We start from the raw sequence: 24,477 nt of genomic DNA on the forward strand, positions 1-24,477 counted from the left end.
TTCTGGGCTGAAAGGCCTAATGGCTCGAGACAATATGGCTGCCCATGAGCACAGGGCAATGTGGCCTAGTGGCTGGGGTAAATACATCAGCCCTCGAGCGCAGGATAGCATGGCCTAGCAGCCAGAGTCAATAGACTGATCCTCACATGCAGGGCAGCATGGCCTCGCGGACAGAGTCAATAGAGAGGTCCTTGAGTGCAGGGAAGCACATCCTAATGGCCAGAGTCAATTCAGCATCCCTTGAGTACAGGGCAGCATGGCGTAGCTGACAGAGTCAATAGAGTGTCCCTTGAGTGCAGGGCAGCATGGCATAATGGCCAGATCTGGAGGCTGTCACCAAAGGGGGTGATGGCTGGCGTAGGAGGGCCCAGGCTCACCCGACTCCACCGAGTCCCAACCCAAGGCCCCAACAGTGGCAGAGTGGTCCACCACTGGGTCAGCAGGGAATCCAACCACAACACGCTGACCTTACATGGGTGGAAGATAGTATTCCCTCCAGCTCCCTGCACTTCCTACCGGGCTTCCTGAAGCTGCAGTCTGTAGGACGCCAGGGTCTCCAGGCTCTTCGGCGCAGGTAACTCCCTAGGATTCCAGGATTCAGGTAACTCCCTAGGATTCAGGCCAGTCAGTTGTAGGCAACAGGTCTCTGCTCTGTGTCTTGGGATGTCTGGCTCCCGCAGGCAAGGACTGTAACAACTCTTGGGCTGAAGCCTCCACCAAGTGTCCTTCCTCTTAGGCAGTCAGCCCAGACTGAGCTGGGCTGCTCTTCTTTATATTACAGTAGCTGGAGCATGACCAGCACAGTCTGAGGATCAGGACTTCCTCCACCCATAGTGTGGGATTAACCGTTTCCTGGCTAGTATGGGGTATGCACACCTTGTAAAAAGAGCTCAAAATCTGTGGTTCCTTCGCAGCCCTGAAATCTGTTGCCATCACCTGCCAACCCAGGACCATAGGCACTAGAGCAACTGAGAGAGAGAAACACCTTATCACACTAACTTCTTTAAAAATACATGTCGAGCTGAGAACAGTCTTTTATCAATGTATAGTATGTACAAATCTCTACATGGAAGTCCAAGAATAAAAGTACTTTCTAGGGGAAAAAATTCCTCATTTGAGTATACTGTTTAACTTAGTTCAAGGAGACTGTTTTTGAACACTTAAATTTTAGTTTAATTTATTTAGACTGCTTGATGTGTGTTAATAAATATAAAATAATCTGAAAGAAGTATATGTTGTTGATATAAGCATTGTTAGGATTATAAGATCTCTCAAAGTAAGAATAGCTTGTTTACTAGTGCTGCTTATATGACTCAAGCATTTGATAGAATAGAACTCACTTATCTATAACCTTTCTAGTTAAGCTTGCACCTTCTTTAAATAATGTCTGTAGTTCCAATCAATGCCTCTAGCAAATGGACTAAAGTTAGTGTAAGCTATAGTACATCCTTGATTAGAAAAAATGGCGTTCTGTTTGTCTACATCAGCATCTGATCAGCTGAATATAAAAAGTTACAATGAATGCATGGATGGTTGGACTCAAATGTGGCTTATGATGGATAAGCTAGAAATATGTAAATTTGTAGACCTCCCACTGTTCTAAGTTAAGTATAGATTTAAACAGTGACCTAATATAAATCAAAATAGCTTAACTCAAAAGCTGGACTATTGACAACTTCAAAGAAATTTGACAGGCAATTTAAAACATATGAATTAAAATTTGGACTTCAAACTTGTCCCTAAGTATATCCTAATAAATATTTTGTGTGAAACAACATTTTAAAAATGGAGACTTTCAAAGTTCCATTCTATGGAACGTTCAGCCCAGAAGTTAGGGGATAAAAGAACACTATGTGTTTTTTTCTTTTTTTCAGCTGTTATTCTCGCTGCTTCTGGTTCATAAGAAAAATGCAGGGAAATATACAGAACGTGATGGTTTTCAAATAAATGACTTGGTTAGAGAAATAAGAATGTTGCCATTTAGTGTTTCACTTAATGTTTTAGTTAACTCTTTGGGGCAAGGACTGTGTATTACCATGTGTTTATACAGTGCTTAATGCAATAGAGTCATGATCCTGGTTGCGGACTCAAAGCAATATTGTAATACAAATAATAATGAATGAATAATAACGATAATGATCAAATAAGCATAATCTCTTTTTCAGCTGTCAGTAGATGCCCGGCTAGAGATGACTAATAAGGCTACTAAAGCAATGCAACAAATCATTGAGAAATCAAGAAAAAAGAATTCTGAAGATGGTATGGACGGTACTGGAAGCACACCTATCACTTATGAGAAAGTGCTGAATCATCTCCAGCAGTCTCTTGCTCATCTGGAAACACTCAATCATAGGTTTATCACTTCTCTGAAAAACAGTGACCAGGTAATGAGAAATTACACATAACAAACAAAATCAAGTATATTCTAGCAGCAGCATATATTTGCCTTCTATCTCTATTCACTTTCAAGTTACTACAAATGATGTTAGAGGTTTGCACTTGATGGGATTTCTAAATTGCTGAATATGCCTTCTTATTCTTTTTGTAGATCATTGATTAACTCTGAGACTTGACTGTGTTTAATCATAAATTGTAATAATTTAATACAAAAGGATCAGTTCTCTTTTGCTGGAACAAAAGGTCAGGGTGGGGGTTCAATTTAAAGTTCATAGGCGGAACTTATGCAAGGTTTCAGAGTTTGTATTGATATACAATTCAGTGAGACAGTTCTGTATCAGTTAATTGGTAAGCTTTATTGAGCTACTGTACTATTACAGGTATGTCCCTGGAAAAAAAATTAATTCACTGGACAGCTTTATCTTTCATACGTATATCACTCTGTTCAGGGAAAATGTTCCCGCCCACCATTTTTATAAAGTAATATGCAGCAGGTCAGCATTTTTTTGAGGAGCATGAGTCAGATGAAAATGTTTATACTTTTTACGAAATCTTCAGTTTTCCACAATGCAATAAAGTGTTTAGTTTTGCATATATTTTTGCTTGTAAAATAAAGCACACTTGAAAAAATAAGTTGCTGTTGCTAGTAAAGTTCCTCTACATAAATGTGACATTATCGATGATACTCATAAAAAGTATTTTGAATTATAAGGAAGCCTGGTTAGTAATCAGTTATTTGTTTTAAATGTTACCATGAGCTATAATGGTGGAAATAATGACTTCTGCCATATTTTATTATGGTATATTTTGGTTTTGTTGACTTGTTCTTTGAAGGTCTTCAGAAATTTCCTTTAGCCAGTCTTTTCTGTTCCACGGTAAATATTGAGGTACTGAGCCATACATATCTGTAAGTAAAGATCACCCTATTTCATGAGTTTTAAAATGTCTGTTTTCAGGAAATGCTACAGAAGTATGGCCACTTATATGATTTATCCAGATCAGAGAAGGAAAAAATCCATGACCAGGCAGTAGCTATGTGTATAGATGGTCAGCCTCTAGACATGATACAGCAGTTGTTGGAAGTGGCGGTTGGAGATCTGGAACTCTCCCCCAGAGATATAGTACAATGCGCAATAAATAAAATTGTATTTGCATTAAGGTAAGTTAAATTTCTACAATTATTAAAAATAAAAAACTTTCTTATTTCTTTGTGTTCCAGGATGCTTGGAATTCTGCAGGGCCTGAAGAAATAGCAGATATTAGAGAAGTTTGGGTTGATGTTTATATTTAGTGGTTTATAATTCCATGCCTATAGAATTCATTGTGGTATACAGGGTTCCAGGAGACTGAGCATGGACTTAACCTTTTTTCGTAAATTTGCTCTTATGCCATGGGTCCAGTTTTTGGAAATGTGCTCATAAGATATACCCACTATATACACCTGCTGTGTGTCTTTGGAGTGGTTACAATGAATTGTGCCTTTGTTAATAAAGAGAGAATGGAAAGTTCCCTTATGTAGAGTGGATGTTGGGAGTAGGTTGTGGGGTCCAAAAGGAGGAATTTCCTGTGTTATAGGGATGTTTTACATATGGATTGGGCTGTGTGGACCTGGGAGCTCTTTCATGCTGGAACTGCAGAACCTTTAGGTGCCAAATTAAGGCCTGTGTTTTCAAAATGACTGATTTTAGGTTCCACAATTTTGGGGTGTCTAGCTTTAAAGGAGCCTTATTTCCTGATGGTGGATGGGTGTTCATCACTTTGTGAAAATCAGACCCTCTGGGTACATCTAGTCCGATATCCCATATTATTAGTTACTTTTGAAAATTTAGGCTTTCAAGATTTATTTTTTGTCTTTTATGTAGCTTTGATCTGTTTGATTTTACGGAATTGAAAAGTAATTGTCCTCAGAGTCCTAATCTGAATGGAGGGACCTTGAGTTGAATGCACAATGAGTAGTTGGGTGAGCAGTTACCTTTTTTTGAAGGGCATACATTATTACACTTTATCATTTATTTGTAGGGAGTAGAAACGGACTGTTGTAAGAAAGAAATTGAGTAAAGGGAGAAGGAAACTGATAGGGAGGGAGGGAGAAAGGAGAAGAATAAAAAGGTGAAAAACATAATGTGTTCAAACAATAAAGTTGGGTAGCTGATAAATTGTAGGGTGCATAAATATAAAGGGAAGGGAAACCTCCTTTCTGTATACAGTGCTACAAAATCCCTCCTGGCTAGAGGCAAAGACCTTTTACCTGTAAAGAGTTAAGAAGCTCAGGTAACCTGGCTGGTTCCTGACCCAAAATGACCAATGAGGGGACAAGATACTTTCAAATCTGGAAGGAGGAGGGAGGCTTTTGTCTCTCTGTGTGATACCTTTGCCGGGAACAGATCAAGGATGCAATTCCTCCAACTCCTGTAAAGTTAGTAAGTAATCTAGCTAGAAAATGCATTAGGTTTTCTTTGTTTTGACTTGTGAAATTCGCTGTGCTGGAGGAAATGTGTATTCCTGTTTTTGTGTCTTTTTGTAACTTAAGGTTTTGCCTAGAGCGATTCTCTATGTTTTGAATCTGACTGCCTGTAACATTATCTTCCATTCTGATCTTACAGAGTTGTTCTCTTATCTTTTTTTGTTCTTCTAATCAAGTCCTGATTTTTAAGAATCTGACTGGTTTTTTGGGGTCTTAAAAATCCAAGGCTGGTCTGTGCTCATCTTGTTTATTCTCAAGCCTCCCCAGGAAAGGGGCTGTAAGGACTTGGGGGGATATTTTGGGGAAATAGGAACTCCAAGTGGTCCTTTCCCTGATGGTTTGTTAAATCACTTGGTGGTGGCAGCATTTTACCTAATCCAAGGGGAAAAACTTTGTGCCTTGGGGACGTTTTTGACCTAAACTGGAAGAAATAATTTTAGGGGGTCTTTCATGCGGGTCCCAACATCTGTATCCTAGAGTTCAGAGTGGAGAAGGAATCCTGACATAGGGGTAGGTGAGTAATGGGATGATCAGGAAACAACCACCAGTGACCAAGTTTCAGAGGTCTGTAAATGGTGTTCGAGGCTGTGAATGCTTCTCCTGGCTGCTGTCCCTAAGCAAAAGGGAGAGTCGAAGCTAATGAACGCAGTTCTCCAGATGAGTCTGTTCAGTACCCGGGAACTAAAAGGCCTTGATTTACTCCTGTAAACCTGGCTAAAGCTAGTGTTGGCTGATTTGGGAAAGGAGCCTCAATGGTTTGGGGTATTTCCTTCTCAGAGATCATCCTGTCTGTTACTTCTGCTTCCCATTTGGCAGGAGGGAAGAAAAGGCAATTTTAGTGCCCACATCAGAAAATCTGGGCCCATATGTCCCTACTTTGTGATATGTAAAAAGACAGGTGCAAAAGCTGTGAAGTGCATCCTTGTGCAAGATAGTATGCTGCATATCGACCTAAGTACAGAAGAGGGTTACAACTGTATAAATAGCTTCTCTCTAAACATAGCGAGCATTTTAAAGAAAGGTTGTTGCCTGGCATCTTTTTAGCCTGATGACATGGGTGTCATTGAAGTGAGTGAAATTGGATGTGTCTCAGTCATGCACCAGCACATTAACATTCAAGCTAGTGCATATCACAAATCGAAACTTACTAACCACAACATTTTCTGTGACTCCTGTGCATTTCAAGGTTCAGTGGGGAAAAAAGTGTAATTATAAAAAAAAAATCCTTGCTGTCTGCAAGGACTGCCAAGTTAAGGAACTCAATAAGTGTAACTTGATAAAAGAAAAGGAGTACTTGTGGCACCTTAGAGACTAACCAATTTATTTGAGCATAAGCTTTCGTGAGCTACAGCTCACTTCATCGGATGCATGTCTCCTGCTGGTAATAGCTTATCCAAAGCGCTTTGGATAAGCTATTACCAGCAGGAGACATGCATCCGCTGAAGTGAGCTGTAGCTCACGTAAGCTTATGCTCAAATAAATTGGTTAGTCTCTGGATAAGCTATTACCAGCAGGAGACATGCATCCGATGAAGTGAGCTGTAGCTCACGAAAGCTTGTGCTCAAATAAATTGGTTAGTCTCTAAGGTGCCACAAGTCCTCCTTTTCTTTTTGCGAATACAGACTAACACGGCTGTTACTCTGAAACTTGATAAAAGAAAACTCCTAAGGTTTTTTTTGTTTTGAAACTTCTTGGGCTTATTAAGGATTGGACTTGTGAATTCCTAGAAATCATAGAAATGTAGGACTCGAAGGTACCTTGATAGGTCATCTAGTCCAGTACCCTGAACTGAGACAGGACTAAGTATTATCTAGACCATCCCTGACAGGTATTTGTCTAACCTGTTCCTAAAAGCCTCCAATGACAAAGATTCCACAACCTCTCTAGAGAATTTGTTTCAATGCTTAACTACAGTTACCATTAGGAACGTTTTCCTAATGTTTAACTTAAATTTTCCTTGCTGCAATTTAAACTCATTGCTTTTTGTCCTGTCCTCAGTGGTTAACGAGAACAATTTATCACCCTTATGCTTGTAACAACCTTTTATGTGCTTGAAGACTGTTATCACGTCCCCTCTGTCTTCTCTTCTCCAAATTAAACAAACCCATTTTTTTTCTTTCCTCGTAGATCATGTTTTCTAGACCTTTAAATCATTTTTGTTGCTCTCCCCTGGACTTTCTTCAGTTTGTCCACGTCTTTCCCAAAATGCGGTGCCGAGAACTGAACCAGTACTCCACTTGAGGCCTTATCAGTGCTATGTAGAGTGGAAGAATTACTCTAGTGTCTTGCTTACAACACTCCTGTAATACATTCCAGAATGATGTTTGCTTTTTTGCAACAGTATTACATTATTGACTTATATTTAGTTTGTGATCTGCTATAACCGCCAGATCCTTTTCTGCATTACTCCTTCCTAAGCAGTCATTTCCCATTTTGGATTATTCCTTTCTAAGTGTAGTACTTTGAATTTGTATATATTGAATTTCATTGCATTTATTTGAGACCATTTCTCCAGTTTGTCAAGATTGCTTTGAATTCTAATTCTGTCCTCCAAAGCGCTTGCAACATCTCCCAGCTTGGTATTATGTGCTGACTTTATACATATACTCTCTATGCCATTATCCAAATCATTTATGACGTTATTGAATAGAACCAGCCCCCAGGCTGGTTCCAGTTCAGTTCAATTGTGGTTGGTCATACAACGGGTTTGAAAGAACAGAATGTTGCGAAGCTGAAGAGTTTGAGTTTTGTTTTGGGGTGCATGATGGTAAACTGTGTAAATTGAGGATGATGTAGATGTAACATTTAGCTTAACTGGAGTTCCCCTGGATTTTTAATGACTGAGTTGATAGGGAATGTCATTGAACCATCTTAACCTTAATGTAAGTTGCCTTCTTCTGTGAAAGATTATGTTGGCCTCTGTGATGGCTCCAAAATAACATTCAAATCTCAAAACAAACTTAATGCAGGACAAAAATCCCTCTGTTTAACATTTTGATGATAAAATTAAGATCCCACAGTGAGTACAAAAATTATTCATAGATTCTAAGACCAGAAGGGACCATTGTGATCATCTAGTCCAGCGATACTCAAATTGTGGGTTGGGACCCCAAAGTGGTTTTTGACCCCATTTTGATGGGGTCACCAGGGCCAGCATTAGACTTGGTGGGACCCAGGACTGAAGCCAAAGCCCGAACTCACCCCCACCCAGAGCAGCGGGGCTCGGGCTTGGGGTACAGACACCTCTCCTCGCACCTGGGGGAGTGGGACTTGGGCTGTAACACTCTTTCTTCACACACGGGGTGGCAGGGTTCGGGCTCCAACACCTTTGTCCCCAGGGATCATGTAGTAACTCTGTTATCAGAAGGGGGGGTCGTGGTGCAATGAAGTTTGAGAACCCATGATCTAGTCTGACCTCCAGTATAATACACACCATAAAACTTCCCCAAAATAATTCCTAGAGTGTATCTTTTAAAAAAAAATCCGATCTTAATTTAAAAATCGCCAGTGATGGAGAATCCACCACAACCCTTTGTAAATTGTTCCAATGGTTAATGACTCTCACCATTAAAAGTGTATGCCTAATTTCCAGTCTGAATTTGTCTAGCTTCAGCTTCTAGCCATTGGATCATGTTATAATTTTCTCTGCTAGACTGAAGAGCCCATTATGAAATATTTGTTCCCCGTGTACCTACTTATAGACTGTAATCGAGTCGCTTCTTAACCTTCTCTTTGTTAAGCTAAATTCGTTGAGCTCTTTGACTTTATAACTATAAGGCATGTTTTTTAATCATTCTTGTGGCTCTTCTCTGAACTCTCACCAGTTTATCAACAATCTTCTTGAATTGTGAGCACCAGAACTCGATACAGTATTCTAGCAACAGTCACACCAGTGCCAAATACATTACATTAGCTCTTTTGGCCACCATATCACACTGGAAGCTTATGTTTAGCTTATTATCCACCATAACCCACAAGTCTTTTTAGAGTCACTGTTTCCCAGGATAGAGTCCCCATCCTGCATGTATGGCCTACATTCTTTGTTTCCAGATGTATACGTTTACATTTAGCTGTATTAAAATGCATATTGTTTGCCCGTGCCCAGTTTACCAACTCATCTAGATCTCTCTGAATCAGTGACCTCTCCTCTTCATTATTTAAAACTCGCACAATTTTTGTGTCATCTGCAAACTTTATCATTGATTATTTTGTTTTCTTCCAGGTCACTGATAAAAATGTTAAATAGTGTGGGGCCAAGAACAGTCCCTTTGGGACCCTTCTGGAAACAGACCCGCTCAATGACAATTCCCTATTTACAGTTACAGTTTTAAAACCTATCAGTTAGCCATTTTTAATCCATCTAATGTGTGCCAGGTTAATTTTATATCATTTTAGTTTTTTAATCAAAATGGTATGCAGGACCAAGTGAAATGCCTTACAGAAGTCAAAGTATATTACAGCAATACTACTACCTTTATCAATCAACCTTGCAATCTCATCAAAAAAAGATATGAAATTAGTTGGATAGGATCTCTTTTCCAGAAACCCACATTGATTGACATAAATTATATTACCCTCCTTTAATTCTTTATTAATCAAGTCCCATTTCAGCAGCTCCATTGTCTTGCCTGGGATCGATGTCAGAATGACAGGCCAATAATTACCAGGGTCATCCTATTTACCCTTTTAAAATATTGGCATAACATTAGTTTTCTTCCATTTTTCTGGAATTTTCCCTGTGCTCCAAGACTTTTTGATGTGAATGGTGGTAAAATGAGGACAGATATGTACATGGAATTGAACTTTAACATGGGAAGGGTGATACCCACCCATCTCCCATACTCTCCTGTACAAGGCATTTAATCGGTTCCAGTGTAGGGGTTACGGGACTCCTTACCAAATAACCCATAATATCAGTTAGGCTCTTTTCAGCCTACCCACACAGAACTCAGCTGTATGAGTTCTAGAAGCCTTTTCCCACAACAGGGACAAAGGGAGCAGCAAGGATGGAGACCTCAGCACGCAAGATTTCACCCTATCACATGAGCCTAAGGCCCAGATCTTTGACCTCTGGGAACCGTTCATTTTATTCTCTTAACTGAACTGGAAACTGGTCTCAAATTCTAACAAACAAACAACTGTACCCCAGTAGCTCAATTAGGTAGTAAGCATGTTCCTGTTTAACCCATTGTGGCTTGAAGGTGCTGCGAGGAAAACCAAAAAAAATAATAAAAATTCCCTGGTCCTGTGGGACAAAAAAATGGTCCCTGACTCCTTAAACAGGTGATCAGCTAGACATGCAGCATCTATCAGGCTGGGTTGACATTTCTAGTTCATGTGTGTAGGGTGGGTTGCTGGAAAAGAGCCAGAAGAGGCTCCACATGGGGTTAATCCTGGGAGCTGGGGAATGCTGGCCAGTCAGCACCCTTCTCTCTCAGCAGGCCAATGGGTGCTAGAGACTCCCAGCGGGAGGAGCTACCTATCGTCCCTTGACGAGTGTCTCCTTCTCTTGCTGCTGGGACTGTACCCCAGGCACTGTCAGCCCCATCAAGTTCCCCTACCCTTGGTGAAGGTGATAGCATTTGAAAATCAACATTAATTGATGATTAACCAGTAATCCAGTCCAGTAACCTCAACCAGCACTTTTAAAACTTTTGGATGCAAGTTATCTGGACCTGCTAATTTTAAAATGTCTAGTGGAATGGAAAGGGTGTTATCATCACCATGTCATAAGACTATATCATCTGTTTCCCCCCAAATACAGAACAGAAATATTTATTGAACACTTCTACCTTTTTTTGTGTGTTGTTACTGATAATTCTACCATTTCCATCTAGTAATGGACAAATACTATTGTCAGGATTCTTTTTATTCCTAGTATATTTTTAAAAAATCCTTTTTATTATTCTTAATTCTGCTGGCCATAGATTTCTCTTTGTGTTCCTTACCTCCTTTATCAATTTTCTGTAATTCCTAACTTTTGATTTATATTCATTACTATCAACTTCCCTTTTCTTCCATTTGTTGTATATTATTTACTGTTGTTACTATGTACAGTTTCAAAAGACAACAGAATTTTGTGCATTTTCCTAGTAAACTATTTACTAAGTTTTGCACAGAACCATCTAAAAATGTTCTCTTTGAAATTCCTCTCCCCTTTTTTTCACATTTCTTTGGATTTTTCTAGCTAACCAACCAGCTCCAAACTTCTCTCACACAAACCTTCTTAGAAACAGATCAGTTTTAGATGGAACACAGAGTTATTCCCCTAATTCTAGATACATAATTTTGAGCTAAGCCAAGAGTATTTAACAAAATTGTCAAGTTCTGTCAGATACTTCCATTTTCCTATACTGTCAACCTGCCTCCCTGACTCTTCAGTCCACTTCTCAAAATTTAGGGTGGAAACTCTTCTCTTTCCACCGTCCTTCTGTCCCCACTGCGCTGCCTGCTCTGAATCTTCAGAATGTTGTGTCCGTAGAAGCATATCCTGACGTCTGTCCAGGAAATCTTCAGTTTCTCTTATGCAACGCAGGGTCAATAGTTGTTTCTCCAGACCTTGAACCTTCTCTTTCAGTATGGAGACCAGCTTGCACTTTGTACAGACAAAGTCGCTTCTGTCCTGTGGAAGAAAGAGAAACATGACACATCCTATGCAGGTAACAACAGCTGAAAGCTCACCATCCTCATGTATTACCTTCCTTCTACGAGTTTCCTCAGGTGTTGTAGTAAGTACTCAGAGAAGCCTGCAAGATGAAAGCCTCAGTGGGCTCTCCCCAGGCGAACTCCCTCTGTTAGCCTCTCCGCTGTTCGGCACTCACCTGGTTCGCAGCTGACTGGCTTTTTATAACTGTCAGGCCCACTCAAGACTCACCTGGAACAAAGCACTCCCAATTCACGCTTTTCAAACAATGAAGCACACAGTCAAATTGACAAACTGTCCCATCCCCGCAACAGACACTCAGATACTCACCAACACAGCCCCCCAATGCAGCACTTAGCATATTTCCTCTCGGACAGATCCCAGGCAAACTCCCTCTGTTAGCCTCTCCGCTGTTCGCTGTCGAAGGGCTGCACAAATATAACAGGATGGAAAGTTAGGCTAAGGAAGGCATCAAAGATTTTCAGTGAATAATGTAATTAAGTGAAAAGATTTAGCTGTGTTTAATTTATTTGCCTTTTAAGCATTCTTTGTAATTTTTTTATTGCTCTTGAGGAACTTTTTGATTAAATTCATGTCGTTTTTCTGCAGCTGAACTGAAATTAAAATGAGCCTTTATCAGTTTGTTTATACTAGACTCATGCAGTCTTCACCTTAAAACTTCTAGGTTTCTTGGGAGAGGGGTGTAAGGGGGGGGGGAGAGAGAAAAACGCACACAAAATACCATATAATCTGTGTGAAGGACTAATGTTTCATTAATTATGTTTGCTTTTGTCAGTAGCTTCTGATGATTTTACTGTTAATTAGGAGGAAAATAAGAAAACTGTATTCCTTGTAAAAATTTAGCGGATGATTGTTTGTCATGTAAAAGTCTTTTGAATTGTAATTCTTTTTCATTGTCCTAACCAATTTTAAGGCAACTCAGATAGTATCAGGTTTTTAAGAAGAAAAATATTTGCTTCCAACCATATATTTTAGAAATTAACATTATTTGTTTACAATTAATTGAGTTAATTTCTGTTTTATTTTAAAATACATCCTTACCATGGATAACTAGACTTTCCACTTTCGGAAAAAGGGCCAACTTACCCATTTTCTGGTGGAATAACACTTGCCTTTCTACATCACCTTCCGTGTGACTATCTCAAATTACTCTATAAACATTAATGAATTAACATTATCCTGGGAAAGTAAATATTGTCCCTGCTTCACATATGTGATAATTGAAACACAGAGATGTTAAGTCCTCAGTTTTCAGAAATATCCTTTAATTTCTGTTGTTTCAGATGAGCCCAGTTTGAGATACATAGCATGATTTCCAGAGGTACATTTGCACTTCCCAATGAAGTCACCCAGAGCTTTTTAAAAAAATCAAGTCCTGGAGGTGTTTCAGGTTTTTGGCCATCCAAAACCCGAGGAACCCAAAATTAGTGAAAAACACTTTCTCCTATGGCATAAAATTTGGTTATCCATAGAAAAGGTGTATCTTAAATGACTGGAAAACTAAATCACAGAAAGTCCTGTTGCAGAGCTAGGAATAGGTCTCATATCTCCTCATTCCTAGTCCTGTACTTTAACCACAAAACCATCCTCATTCCCTCTGTACCTCACAGAACCATATTTCTCTGTTTGGATTGTGTTTTTTAAATCACTCTTACAGTTCTTTGTATATTTGATGATATATATGAAAAACAAATTCCCTTATTGCACAAGCTAGTCCAAAAAACGGATCAGGTCCAACAAGACAAGATGGGAAATTTCAAGTCAGTCTCCAGAAGAATCTCTAATAATGTGAGTTTAAATGGTATAGCTCTCTTGATTCTATGCCAGTATTTGAAATTTTATTTTTGTTTCCTTCTTGTTATTTTTTTAAACAGAATGGAAACCATTTCATTGTGCATATAGCTCTGTTTTGTCCTTATTACAGGTTCCCTTTTTCAGCATCCCCATTCTTTCATATGGTTTATTACTTCTGCATGTTTCTAGGTGGGTGGGGTTTGGTTGGTTGGTTGGTTGGTTTTAGTTGGTTGGTTGGTTGGGGTTTTTTTACAAAGAGCTAGACATCAAACTATTGATGTGATGTTGGTCTCACTCTGTTAAGTTTTACCCAAGTTAGTTCATGGCACCCACTAAATATTTGGGGGACCCAAATTGACAGTGGTACTTAGGAAAATGTAATTTTTATGTCCATTTATCAATACAGAAAAATGACTGCAGGGTTTCCATTCTCGCCATTTTATATGCTTTAAAGTTCGATTCTTGTAAGCGCAGTAAAATACAAATGGTTACTTGGAGTGCTTTGAAATTTGATGTGCCTCTTGGAGTGCACGTCAGCATTAGTGATCCAAATTTGGGGTCATTTGAGGATTTCCTGAGTTACAGGCCCTACAAATATGGTTTCTGTGTGCTGCCTTATACTGTTAAACTGAGCGATACTCATGACTGGATGAATCACAGATGTGTTTGAGTTTGATGTCTGTGAACTCATCCATCAATTAACATAACTACGGATAAGTTAATTACAAGTTCCCACCTAAGGAAAAAAAGTTTTGGACTGAATGACTGGAGGCTGCAGCAATCTGAGAGTCATAGGTGGCAATTTTATTTTTGGGGAATATAATTAAAGTACTGGGCGGGGGAGAGGGGAAATTGGACACGTGAATGCTCCCTGGGTGGGGGGAGGTGTATTAGGTGGAGAGATGTTTAGGGCTGCAGCAAGTCAAGTTTGACCGAAATGGGTGCCATGCACTAATTATGTATTTGGAGAACCCAAATTGTGAACTTTAATTAAGAAAATAAATTTAAGATATTTAAGAAAATGTTCACTTCTTAGCTTGTGTAGACGTGCACTGTGGAAGGATTATAGTGCACATGTGCCATGACAGAAAAACACAATGAGATGTTTTCTTTGCAGCCAACTTATGCTTGCCTGGGTAGTTTGGGGGAATGTGCCCATGTCGCTGTTCCTGGTGAACACCCCTCCACTGATGTTTCTACTCCAGAAGTTTGTACTCCTGTGCAATAGAAATTTAATAACTCAGAAAGCTTGCTACACGTTGTCTCTGTTACAATGTGTATTTATTTTAGGGGAGGTTTACTGCGAACACAGCAGAATAGTCAGCAGCCAGTCTAATCAACTTTTTTGTTATGTGGGGTGGGGAGGAGCTGGAGACAGAGGACTTTGGGGAAGGGACAGAGACAAGTAGAGGAGTTGCGGCTGCAGAGCGGGCAGGAAATGAGGGTGGGTGGTAGGCAAGTGTTGGACTGAGTATTTGAGAAAATATATATTTTACAGGTCCCAAGGCAGGGCAAGTGGCTGCTTCCAGACCTTGAAGCAGATTAATGAGTTTCCCAACACACAAAGTGGTCGTTTGCAGCTGACTACCAAGGAAAAGAAATGTGTGTGCTGCCAGAGTTGCCAACACGTGGATTCTGGGAGATTCCATGTTTTGCCCACACTGCAGCATCTAACCAGTGACCTAAGAAGTTGTGATCTACTAGACGTTGTGATGATTCACTCGGGTGGAGCTGATCTGGGCTTTATTCTTAGGATACACAAAACAATGTGTGAGAGCAGATTTGGATCACATCAGAGATTTGTGTGCAGGAGCTGTCTTCTCAGATTTCGCCAAGAGTCTGAATAATTTCTACAGCGTCAATATGAAAGCGATTAAGTTTTGGAAGAACACTAATCAGGAAATTGGAAATGGGCTGACCAGACAATGTGCACTATATGGCATAGAAACATTACCAGCTCTGACATCTCACTGTTTCTGGGAGATGGGGTACATCTACTGGACAGGGATTAGGGGATCTTTCTCTCAAACATAAAACGCTCAGTATTTTGGAACAGAAATCCTGCCTCAGTTCTTCCACCAGCCCTGTCACAAACTCCACCCTCCAACTGTTTTGAAACATGACCAGGAGCCCCATTCCACTGTAACATAGTTGTTCTTCGCTCTAGGCACTGTGTATGAGTCAGTTATAGAAGGGAGGTAATGACAGCAATAGAGATTTTGTATACGAGGAAGTAAAGTCTTCCTGGAAATCCATTCCCTGCTTGTGATGTGGGGGCGGTGAGCACCTAGGTACAGTAGTGGGGAGGGGGCCAGGTTGGAGGGGGAATGCAGTGAATGGGTCAAGGGCATGGCTGGCAAGGTGTGCGTGTTGGGAGGGAAGGATAGCTGGTTCAGTAACAAGCTTGTGGGACATGATATCTACAACTGCCGAAATGACAGCTAATTCCTACCAGCAATGTATCCTTTTCTGTTTGGGAAACATAAATAAATAAATAAACCTATGAAATTGAATGGCAAAAAAACCTACATTAATTCAAATTTAAGGTATATCATCCCCTTGAAGAACACTGGGTTGAGCAAGGCTCAAACTTCTGAAAGTCAGGAAATGCAGAGTTAAGGATGCTTTTGCAACCTTAACTCTGTCCTCTTTCAGCAGTTACACTCTATTAACACACATACCTTTACTCTGCCAAGCCCACAGTTGCTGAAATGTACAAGCTCTTCACCTCCCTTTACAAGCCATTCACTCTCACTCACAGGATTCCATCGAATGCTATTATAGGACAAAAAGGAAAACAAAACTGTTTGCCCATGCCGCCTTTCTTCTGTTTCCCCGCAATAGGCAGTAACCAATGGGAATTACTTGCATACACTCAAGGTGCAATCAGCATGTTAGGTGTACCTAGAAGAACTGATGAAGGCAGTAGTTCCTCCTGCTTAGTAAAGGTGCGTTTGTGATTTAAGGAGCTGTAAGTGTGATATGAGATCTGAGTTTTGTGCCTGCTGGTGTGTGAACGCAAAAAGAAAGGACTGCATGTGAACCTTCAGGATCTAGTATGCATCATTTCAGTGCAGAACTGTGTACATTGAGGGCTTCTGATTTTAGGTTATAACTAATACGCTGATAAAACATCCCCGATATGAGAAAAATGAAATTAGCATTTATCCAATAAACACCAGAAATGGTTACTCAATTCATGTTGACTTCATCCCTTTCACAGTGCAGTTTGTTTGTATAGGTAAATGTCACTGCTGCTTGGCTTATATCTAAGGGATTGGCTATCCAGAGCAGTAATGTGGACTTTGGGGGTGTGATTTCTAAAGCACACTAACATGTTGCACTTTAACTGGTCCGTGTAGATCCTGCTGTTTCACACTAAAGATTCCCTGGAGTGCTCTAACAGTGCTAAATGAAAAAGTACTATGTTAAAACGCAGTAGGGACAAGTACACCAACCAGGGGTTCAATAACGAGGATGTGAAGCTTAAACTAATCATCTAGAGCATTTTTTATACCTGTAATAAAAATTAAGTAGATAAGAATTTTGGGAAGTACCTGAAAAAAAAAATCTTCTCATTACAGTATACAAGAGATCCTTGAAACTCTGACTTCTGAACATCTATATAGAATGGAAAAAACGCTAAAAATAAGCCTAAAAATTGAAATTAAAAACTCTGAGAAACAGAATCTCTACACACATTATATAATTAGCAGGGCATGGGACAGGGTATTACTAGGGCTGTTGTCAGTAGTGAGCTGGGATATGCAAGCAGTCTAAGCATTTATTATCAACATGTACTCAAGCTAAAGTGTGGTCAGTGTCACGTGTAGCTGGATTGATTAGTGGAGGCACTAATTAGCTCTGTTTTGTAGAGATGTGTTTGTGATTGTGATATGAGGAGATGGGTGTTTCACACCCTCTCACATGATGAAAGGAAAGAGGTGCGTATGTACCTTTAGGATGCAGTATTCATCATTTCTTTGCAGAATTGTGTAGGTTATGTCAGTATCAGGAAATAGGGCTTTTATTACAAAGGACATTGTCAGCAGTGAACTAGAATATGAGAGGACTAATACTTTAATGATGGTTAAGTGGAAGTGGAAGTTAAGATGGTATGCTTTAAATGTAAGAGAGTTTTAAAAGGCTGTGAAGTGATTCTTCAGTTGTACACATGTGGTATTCTTTCTGGGCAGTTGGCTAAGTGTATATGCCAGGATCTGGAACCTCCTGAATCTTACAGGCCAGTGTCGTATGTGTTTATCAAGGCATTGCTCAAAGGAGGAGGGGAGGAGGAAGATTTCAACCTTTTTTTGTCCTATAATAGTGTCAGATGGAATCCTGTAGATTAGAATGAATGAGTGGTAAAAGGAGGTGAAAAGTTTGTACGTTTAAGTGTTAGGATGTAGATATTCAGGCCTGTTGGTAAAGGCCTATACTCGAAGAATTTAGGTGTATTCTTATCACTTGGCTAGTTATAGAGGTATAAAAGAAAGAATCAAAATCACTGTCTGCCGGTGTAAGGTCCTTCTCTTACTGTGACAGTCTGAGGCCCTATGTCTAAGCAGCAGAGGCAGCCATAAGCTGGGAAGTGAACGGTCACATCCTTACATTCCAAACTAGTCCCATTGAAATAAGGTGCTATTGGGCTGTTAGGAATACAATAACCTGTTCTGATAGCGCCTATCACCTCCAGAGAAAGGGAAGTGCCCAGAAAATGTAAAAGGAAACTTAGTTTGATAGCATCCTGTCTGGCAAGAACTCACTTATCAATAACTGGGATGTGAAATCTTCACTTCTGTATTGTTTTGTCATTATAGTTCCCACTTTGCTATTGACAGGTTTCAGAGTAACAGCTGTGTTAGTCTGTATTCGCAAAAAGAAAAGGAGTACTTGTGGCACCTTAGAGACTAACCAATTTATTTGAGCATAAGCTTTCGTGAGCTACAGCTCACTTCATCGGATGCACACTGTGGAAAATACAGAAGATGGTTTTTATACACACACACCATGAAAAAATGGGTGTTTATCACTACAAAAGGTTTTCTCTCCCCTCCCCTCCCCCCCCCCACTTTCCTGCTGGTAATATCTTATCTAAAGTGATCACGCTCCTTACAATGTGTATGATAATCAGGGTGGGCCATTTCCAGCACAAATCCAGGGTTTAACAAGAACGTCTGAGGAACAGTGGGGGGGGGGGGGGAGGGAGATAGGTTACTTTTTATAATGACTCAACCATTCCCAGGCTCTATTCAAGCCTAAGTTAATTGTATCCTTTTGTAGTGATAAACACCCATTTTTTCATGGTTTGTGTGTATAAAAACATCTTCTGTATTTTCCACAGTATGCATCCGATGAAGTCAGCTGTAGTTCACGAAAGCTTATGCTCAAATAAATTGGTTAGTCTCTAAGGTGCCACAAGTACTCCTTTTCACTTTGCTATTGTTTGTCTGTATAATCTCTGTCTGGTTCTGTGATTGTTCCTGTCTGCTGTATAATTAATATTGCTGGGTGTAAACTAATTAAGGTGGTGGGGTATAATTGGTTACGTAATCATGTTACAATATGTTAGGATTGGTTAGTTAAATTTCAGGAAAATGATTGGTTAAGGTATAGCTAAGCAGAACTCAAGTTTTACTATATAGTCTGCAGTCAATCAGGAAGTGAGGGGGTGGGGGAGATGGGAACAGGGAATGGGAGTAAGGAAATTAGAATCATGTTTTGCTAAAGGGGGAAATGGGAACAGGGAATGGGGGGTAAGGAAATTGGAATCATGTTTTGCTAAAGGGGGAAATGGGAACAAGGAATGGGGGTAAGGAAATTGGAATCATGTTTGGCTAAGGGCAGGAATGGGAACAGGGACACAGGTGTAAGGCTCTGTGGCGTCACAGAAGGGGGACACTAAGGAAGGAAACTGGAATCATGCTTGCTGGAAGTTCGTCCCAATAAACATCAAATTGTTTGCATCTTTGGACTTAGGGTATTGTTGCTCTCTGTTCATGCGAGAAGGACCAGGGAAGTAAGTGAGTGAAGGAATAAGCCCCCTAACATTAAGCACCTGTGGTTTTGGCAGTGTGTATTAACAGGGTGTAATCAGGGCATTGCTGGTAGAGGGCAACCTTAACTCTGCATTTCCTGATTTTCAGAAGTTTGAGTTTTGTTTAACTCATCATTCTGCAGGGGGATGGCATGCCACCAAACAACTTTAACTCTGCATTAATGTAGTTTTTTGCCATTCAGTCATTTTTAATCTACTGATCCAATGGTATTGACATAGACTGTGACTACTAATCAACATCAAAGAAGAAAATCTGCTAAGGTTTCAAAACCTGCACGTCTATACTTTCCTCAAGGGTCACCTGTGTAGAGTAGTTATTTTCTTAGCCAGGGCACATATTGTCCCGCTGCAGTTGCATAAATTACAAGGTTGTAGAAACTACCATAACTCTAAGGGTAAATGTGAAAAGCGCTGTAATTATTCCTCTGCATATTGCAATATCTGATACTCTTTGGGTTATCTCATCTTTGGCGGAGAAGTCATTGATGCCTTTGACATTTTTTGAATTAGTAGGAAGCCATAGTTCTCTGGTATAGCAAAAGGCTGACACTTATTCTAATGATACAATAACTGTACTGTCCTGATGAATTGAAGGGAGGGTATAATCTATCTCTGGTGGTTGAGTTGTTCTTAGCAAACCGAGTTTTGGAAGCATTTGTCTAGCATCCTTAGTTCTTAAAAACTAAAATGAGCCACCCTAAAATAGACAGGTCAGCTTAACCATCAGTGTCCTTATAACAGTTTGTATGAAAAGAGACTTGAGGCTTAAAGTGCTAGTGTAATTCAGTTTCCCCGTAAATATTCAGTCATTTTTCATGTTTATTTCTCTAGACTTCATATAAAAAATTTGAAATTTCATTCCATAAGACAGATGTTTAAAGAGCACTGCAACTTTTATCTTTAGATAAGTAGCTAACAACAGCCACTCCAACTTTTATCATCTTCTGACATGTAGTGTGTCCCAACTGTGGAAATTCCCTGACTGGAGACATGATTCATAATTATTCTATTTAATCATAGGCAGACTGATTCTTGAAGAGAAAGTATGGTGACATGTTTTGTGCATAGCCTTTAGTTTATTAATAATCAGTGGAGGAACATACCCACACTGAATCATGTTACCCTGCAGATTTTGCCAGTGCATTTCTGTAATTTTTCACCTGGGCCTTCTGAAGAATACCAAATGTTCCAGGCCATTTCAACTCTCCAGATTTTTCCCTTAAAGTGCATTTGAGTTCTGTTGTTTTCTCCTGTTGTTTATTTCCATTTTTGCTCCTCACATCACATATGACAAAGAGATAAAAGGTACTAATCAAGTAAGAAAACTGCTAAAGTTGTCACATTTATTGAATATTCATAAATGACCTTCAGGTGTACAGACAAAATTAGATAGTGTGTCCAGAAACCTTTATTCTAAAATAATCATGGTTTTGTATAAACTGTTTTTGTTTGATTCTTTTAACAGTGACAAGGGTGCTGAATGTACTTTGATAAAAGACCCACTTCAGATCCTGGAAGGGATTGTTTCTGCAGTCCACGCAAGTGCTGAAAAGGGGTAAGAATGTATATGAATGCTGTTAACCTGATTTTTAGCGGGTTGTCTATTGTTATAGGCTCACCCATGATCTGACCAGAAAATAATCAGGTTCTTGTTCTGAAATCAGGCTACACAGAATTAAATGTAGAGAGTTCAATATTTTTTTAAGGACCCTCAGGGTGTGTGGCTAGAATGCTCATGCTGAAATCAAAGCTGAACTTGAGAGATTTTTATTAAAATAAAGGAAAAAGTTATCAAAGCTCAAAACCACAGAATCAAAAAAAAATAATAGAGTTCTGGGGATACTTATGGTATCATTCCTTACAAAAGCTGCTTAGATTAGCAGACTCACACCCTTCCTGAGTGGACCTGGTGATGGGAGACAGAGGATCAGCCTTGTCTCTGGTATGACAAATGAGTCCGATGCTTCAAGTTCGTCAGTGTCCAAGATGGTGGAGAGAAGGGTCAAATGTTGTGTAGCTGTTGTATTGAAAAAGCCAAGCGAAAAGCTAAAGACAAAAAGAACAAAAGGGAACTAAACTAGTTGGATAGAGTACCCCTTCACATGGTGTTTTTGCCCTTTTATAGGGTCTTTGCACTCTCCTGAATATTCATGTCAGTGCCCAACATTCCATGCCCAAATCTTATTTCCTCACCCATATAATCTTAGGGCACACTTACTCCAGAGGTAGCATATTCATACATATTAACAGCGTAGCCATACATATTAATGCCAGTTATCTCATTCTCAAAACCTGTTACCTTTGACCTGGACCATTACTTCCATGTTCTTGCGGTGTACCTTGTAGTTACCTGTAGGTCGCAAAAATCTTTGATAAGAACATTAAATTCCCTAAAATCTAAAGGGTAACTGGTAGGCCATTTATCTATGCTAAACGTTACAAATACTTATGCTAACTTGCTTTAGCTAATCGTACAGGATACAGGCCAGTAGTTTCCTTGTGTTACAGCCAAATATAATGAAGTAATGTTTACTAAAGTTATTTAATATAAAAATATAAGCCAAATATAATAATATAACTCAAACCAGTAAATAAAGACAGGCTATGATATAGTAGGCTAGTCCTATGGGCTACAATACATCTGAGAAATCCTTTTGCTAACACTGTCAGATCTTTTTGGTCACAATGCTATGACAAGGTACAGTAGCGAATGTGGATATTTTTCTGCAAAGGAGTATACAATGGATTTATTTCTCGCATGCATTATACGACACCCATTAGTAGTACTAGACTTTTGTATAATTTAAAAGAAAATCATACTATATTCCACAACCCCTTGCAATTATCAAACTATACTTACTGAAAGGACTAGAGCCAAGAGCCTAATTACCAGTGGGGATTGCAACATTTTATTGGAAAAGCATCTGAACAAAAAGGTCCATTTTGCATCCTGCTATAAAAGTGACAGAATCCCACTGGGAATTAATTCCAAACCCTAGGATCTGCCATCAAGAATTCCTTGATTGTAGCTCCTGGAAATTCATCCTCTGAACGACTTTCACAATCCATTAGTTACATTTTAAAAAAAAAAAAGCTCTCCCACCTATCCAGTTCCTTGTTAATAACTCCCACTCTAGGAAAAAAAAAAGGCTTTACTTAATTCTGAATCGATCCTCATCTGTTTGCTGTACAACACTCATTAGCACTATACCTATTTTTGACTAAGCCATAACCAGAAGCAGCAGGCATGAAGCGGGGGGGGGATGGTAAGGTCTGTACACTTTAGTGTCCTGCCAGTGTTATTTATCATTTTATTGGTTCTCTTAGCATTGCTACTCTTCTGGTGTGTCAGCACTTTCATGATACCTCAGCCTTAAAATTTATTCTGGACTGAAACACGGCATACAAATCTCAGTTTGAGATGGAAAATGTAGTATACCAAACAAAAAAAAAGTGGTCTTATGGTGGTAAACGAAAAAGAAACTTAAGTCAGATATATGTTTGTGAGTTTTTATAATTCAATGTGATGGGGTTTTTCGCTGACTTTGGTGATAGGGGGAATCTCACATCTTTTCATTGGTCCCCATAATTTCACTTGTTAGCTGAGAGAACTGATCCCTGAAAGAAGTGCTGAGCCAGGGCTTTTGCGAATTGCTTATCTGAAGTAACACTGTGCATGGGGAAGAGGCAGAACTCCCCCGTCCTCTCCCAATACACATTAAGGTAGGGGTTCTCAAACTGGGGTCGGGACCCCTCAGGGGGTCGCGAGGTTATTACGTGGGGGGTCACGATGTGTCAGTCTCCACCCCAAACCCAGCTTTGCCTCCAGCATTTATAAATGGTGTTAAATATATAAAAAATTGTTTTTAATTTATAAGGGGGGGGGGGTCACACTCAGAGGCTTGCTATTTGAAAGGGGTCACCAGTACAAAAGTTTGAGAACCACTGCATTAAGGTATGTGTCCACAGCAGCTGAGAGGTGTGATTTCCAGCAGAGGTGAACGTAAACTTGTTAGTTCTGTTTGAACTAGTTTCTAAAACGAGCAGTGGGGCCATGGTAGCACAGGCGGCAGCTTGGGCTAGCTGCCCCAGTAAATACCTCGGGGGTCAGGCAGGATTGTTTTTGAGTTCCTAGCCCTAGCCGCAGCCCATGTCGCCACAGCCACACTACTACTTGTAGGTGCTAGTTTGACTAGAACTAGAACGTGTCTGTCTACAGGCTCTGGGAATCACACCTCCCTGCTGCTTTCTAGACATACCCATACTTAAGGCCCATTGTTGAGCAACTCCATATAAGGGCAGGTCGGGGCATGCTGAGCAGGGAACATTAGCTGTGCCCAGCTCAGCTTAGTTGTAGAAGATCTGAACTGAGCAATAAGTGGCTTTAGACCAGTGGCTCTCAAACTTTTTTACTGGTGACCCCTTTGACATAGCAAGCCTCTGAGTGTGACCCCCTCCCCGTATAAATTAAACACACTTTTTTATATATTTAACACCATTATAAATGCTGGAGGCAAAGCGGAGTTTGGGATGGAGATTGACAGCTCGCGCCCCCCCATGTAATAACCTCATGACCCCCTGAGGGGTCCCGACCCCAGTTTGAGAACCCCTGCTTTAGACCCTGTCCTTGGCAGACAGCAGCAACAGACCGGCAATTGAGAAAACAGAGTCTAGTAGGATTCTCACTTCCACCTCCTGTTTAGCACTTTGATAAATTCAGTGAGCAGTGTGTCTTCAGGTGTCCAGATTAGAGTTGAGAATTGGCTATGCTAAAAATGGCTAGATAAATTAAACTATTGCCAGTTTTTACTTCCATAATCTATGACAACTTTGTTTGTTTTTTAATCCCAAACAGCCTAACATGAAACTGCAGTTCAAAAATGGTCCACTGTGCATTATTTCTTTCCATGTGTTTTTGCAAGCATTTTTACTATGGCTCATACACATCTTTGATATATAAGCCACTCCATCATGTGCTTAATACCCATGTCATGGGGAAAAAAAATCCAAGTATTACAAAAACCAAACAGACCAAAACTGTATAATAAATGCTTTAAAAACTTCATAATCCTATATTTCTCTTTGAGTTCATATTATAGG

At 39.8% G+C, this 24,477-nt stretch overlaps 1 protein-coding gene across 1 annotated transcript in view; it reads left to right on the forward strand.

Moving 5' to 3' along the window:
• Positions 1 to 24,477, forward strand: part of NBAS (NBAS subunit of NRZ tethering complex) — a 408,512-nt gene that overhangs the window by 296,770 nt on the left and 87,265 nt on the right. The window contains exons 45-47 of the mRNA XM_048845538.2: positions 2,166 to 2,384; positions 3,354 to 3,556; positions 20,843 to 20,932. Of these exons, the coding sequence (XP_048701495.2) occupies positions 2,166 to 2,384; positions 3,354 to 3,556; positions 20,843 to 20,932 (512 nt within the window). The remainder of the gene's footprint in view (positions 1 to 2,165; positions 2,385 to 3,353; positions 3,557 to 20,842; positions 20,933 to 24,477) is intronic.

The sequence above is a fragment of the Caretta caretta genome, chromosome 3 (assembly GCF_965140235.1).
Source record: "Caretta caretta isolate rCarCar2 chromosome 3, rCarCar1.hap1, whole genome shotgun sequence".
In the NCBI taxonomy this organism is placed as follows: domain Eukaryota; kingdom Metazoa; phylum Chordata; order Testudines; family Cheloniidae; genus Caretta; species Caretta caretta.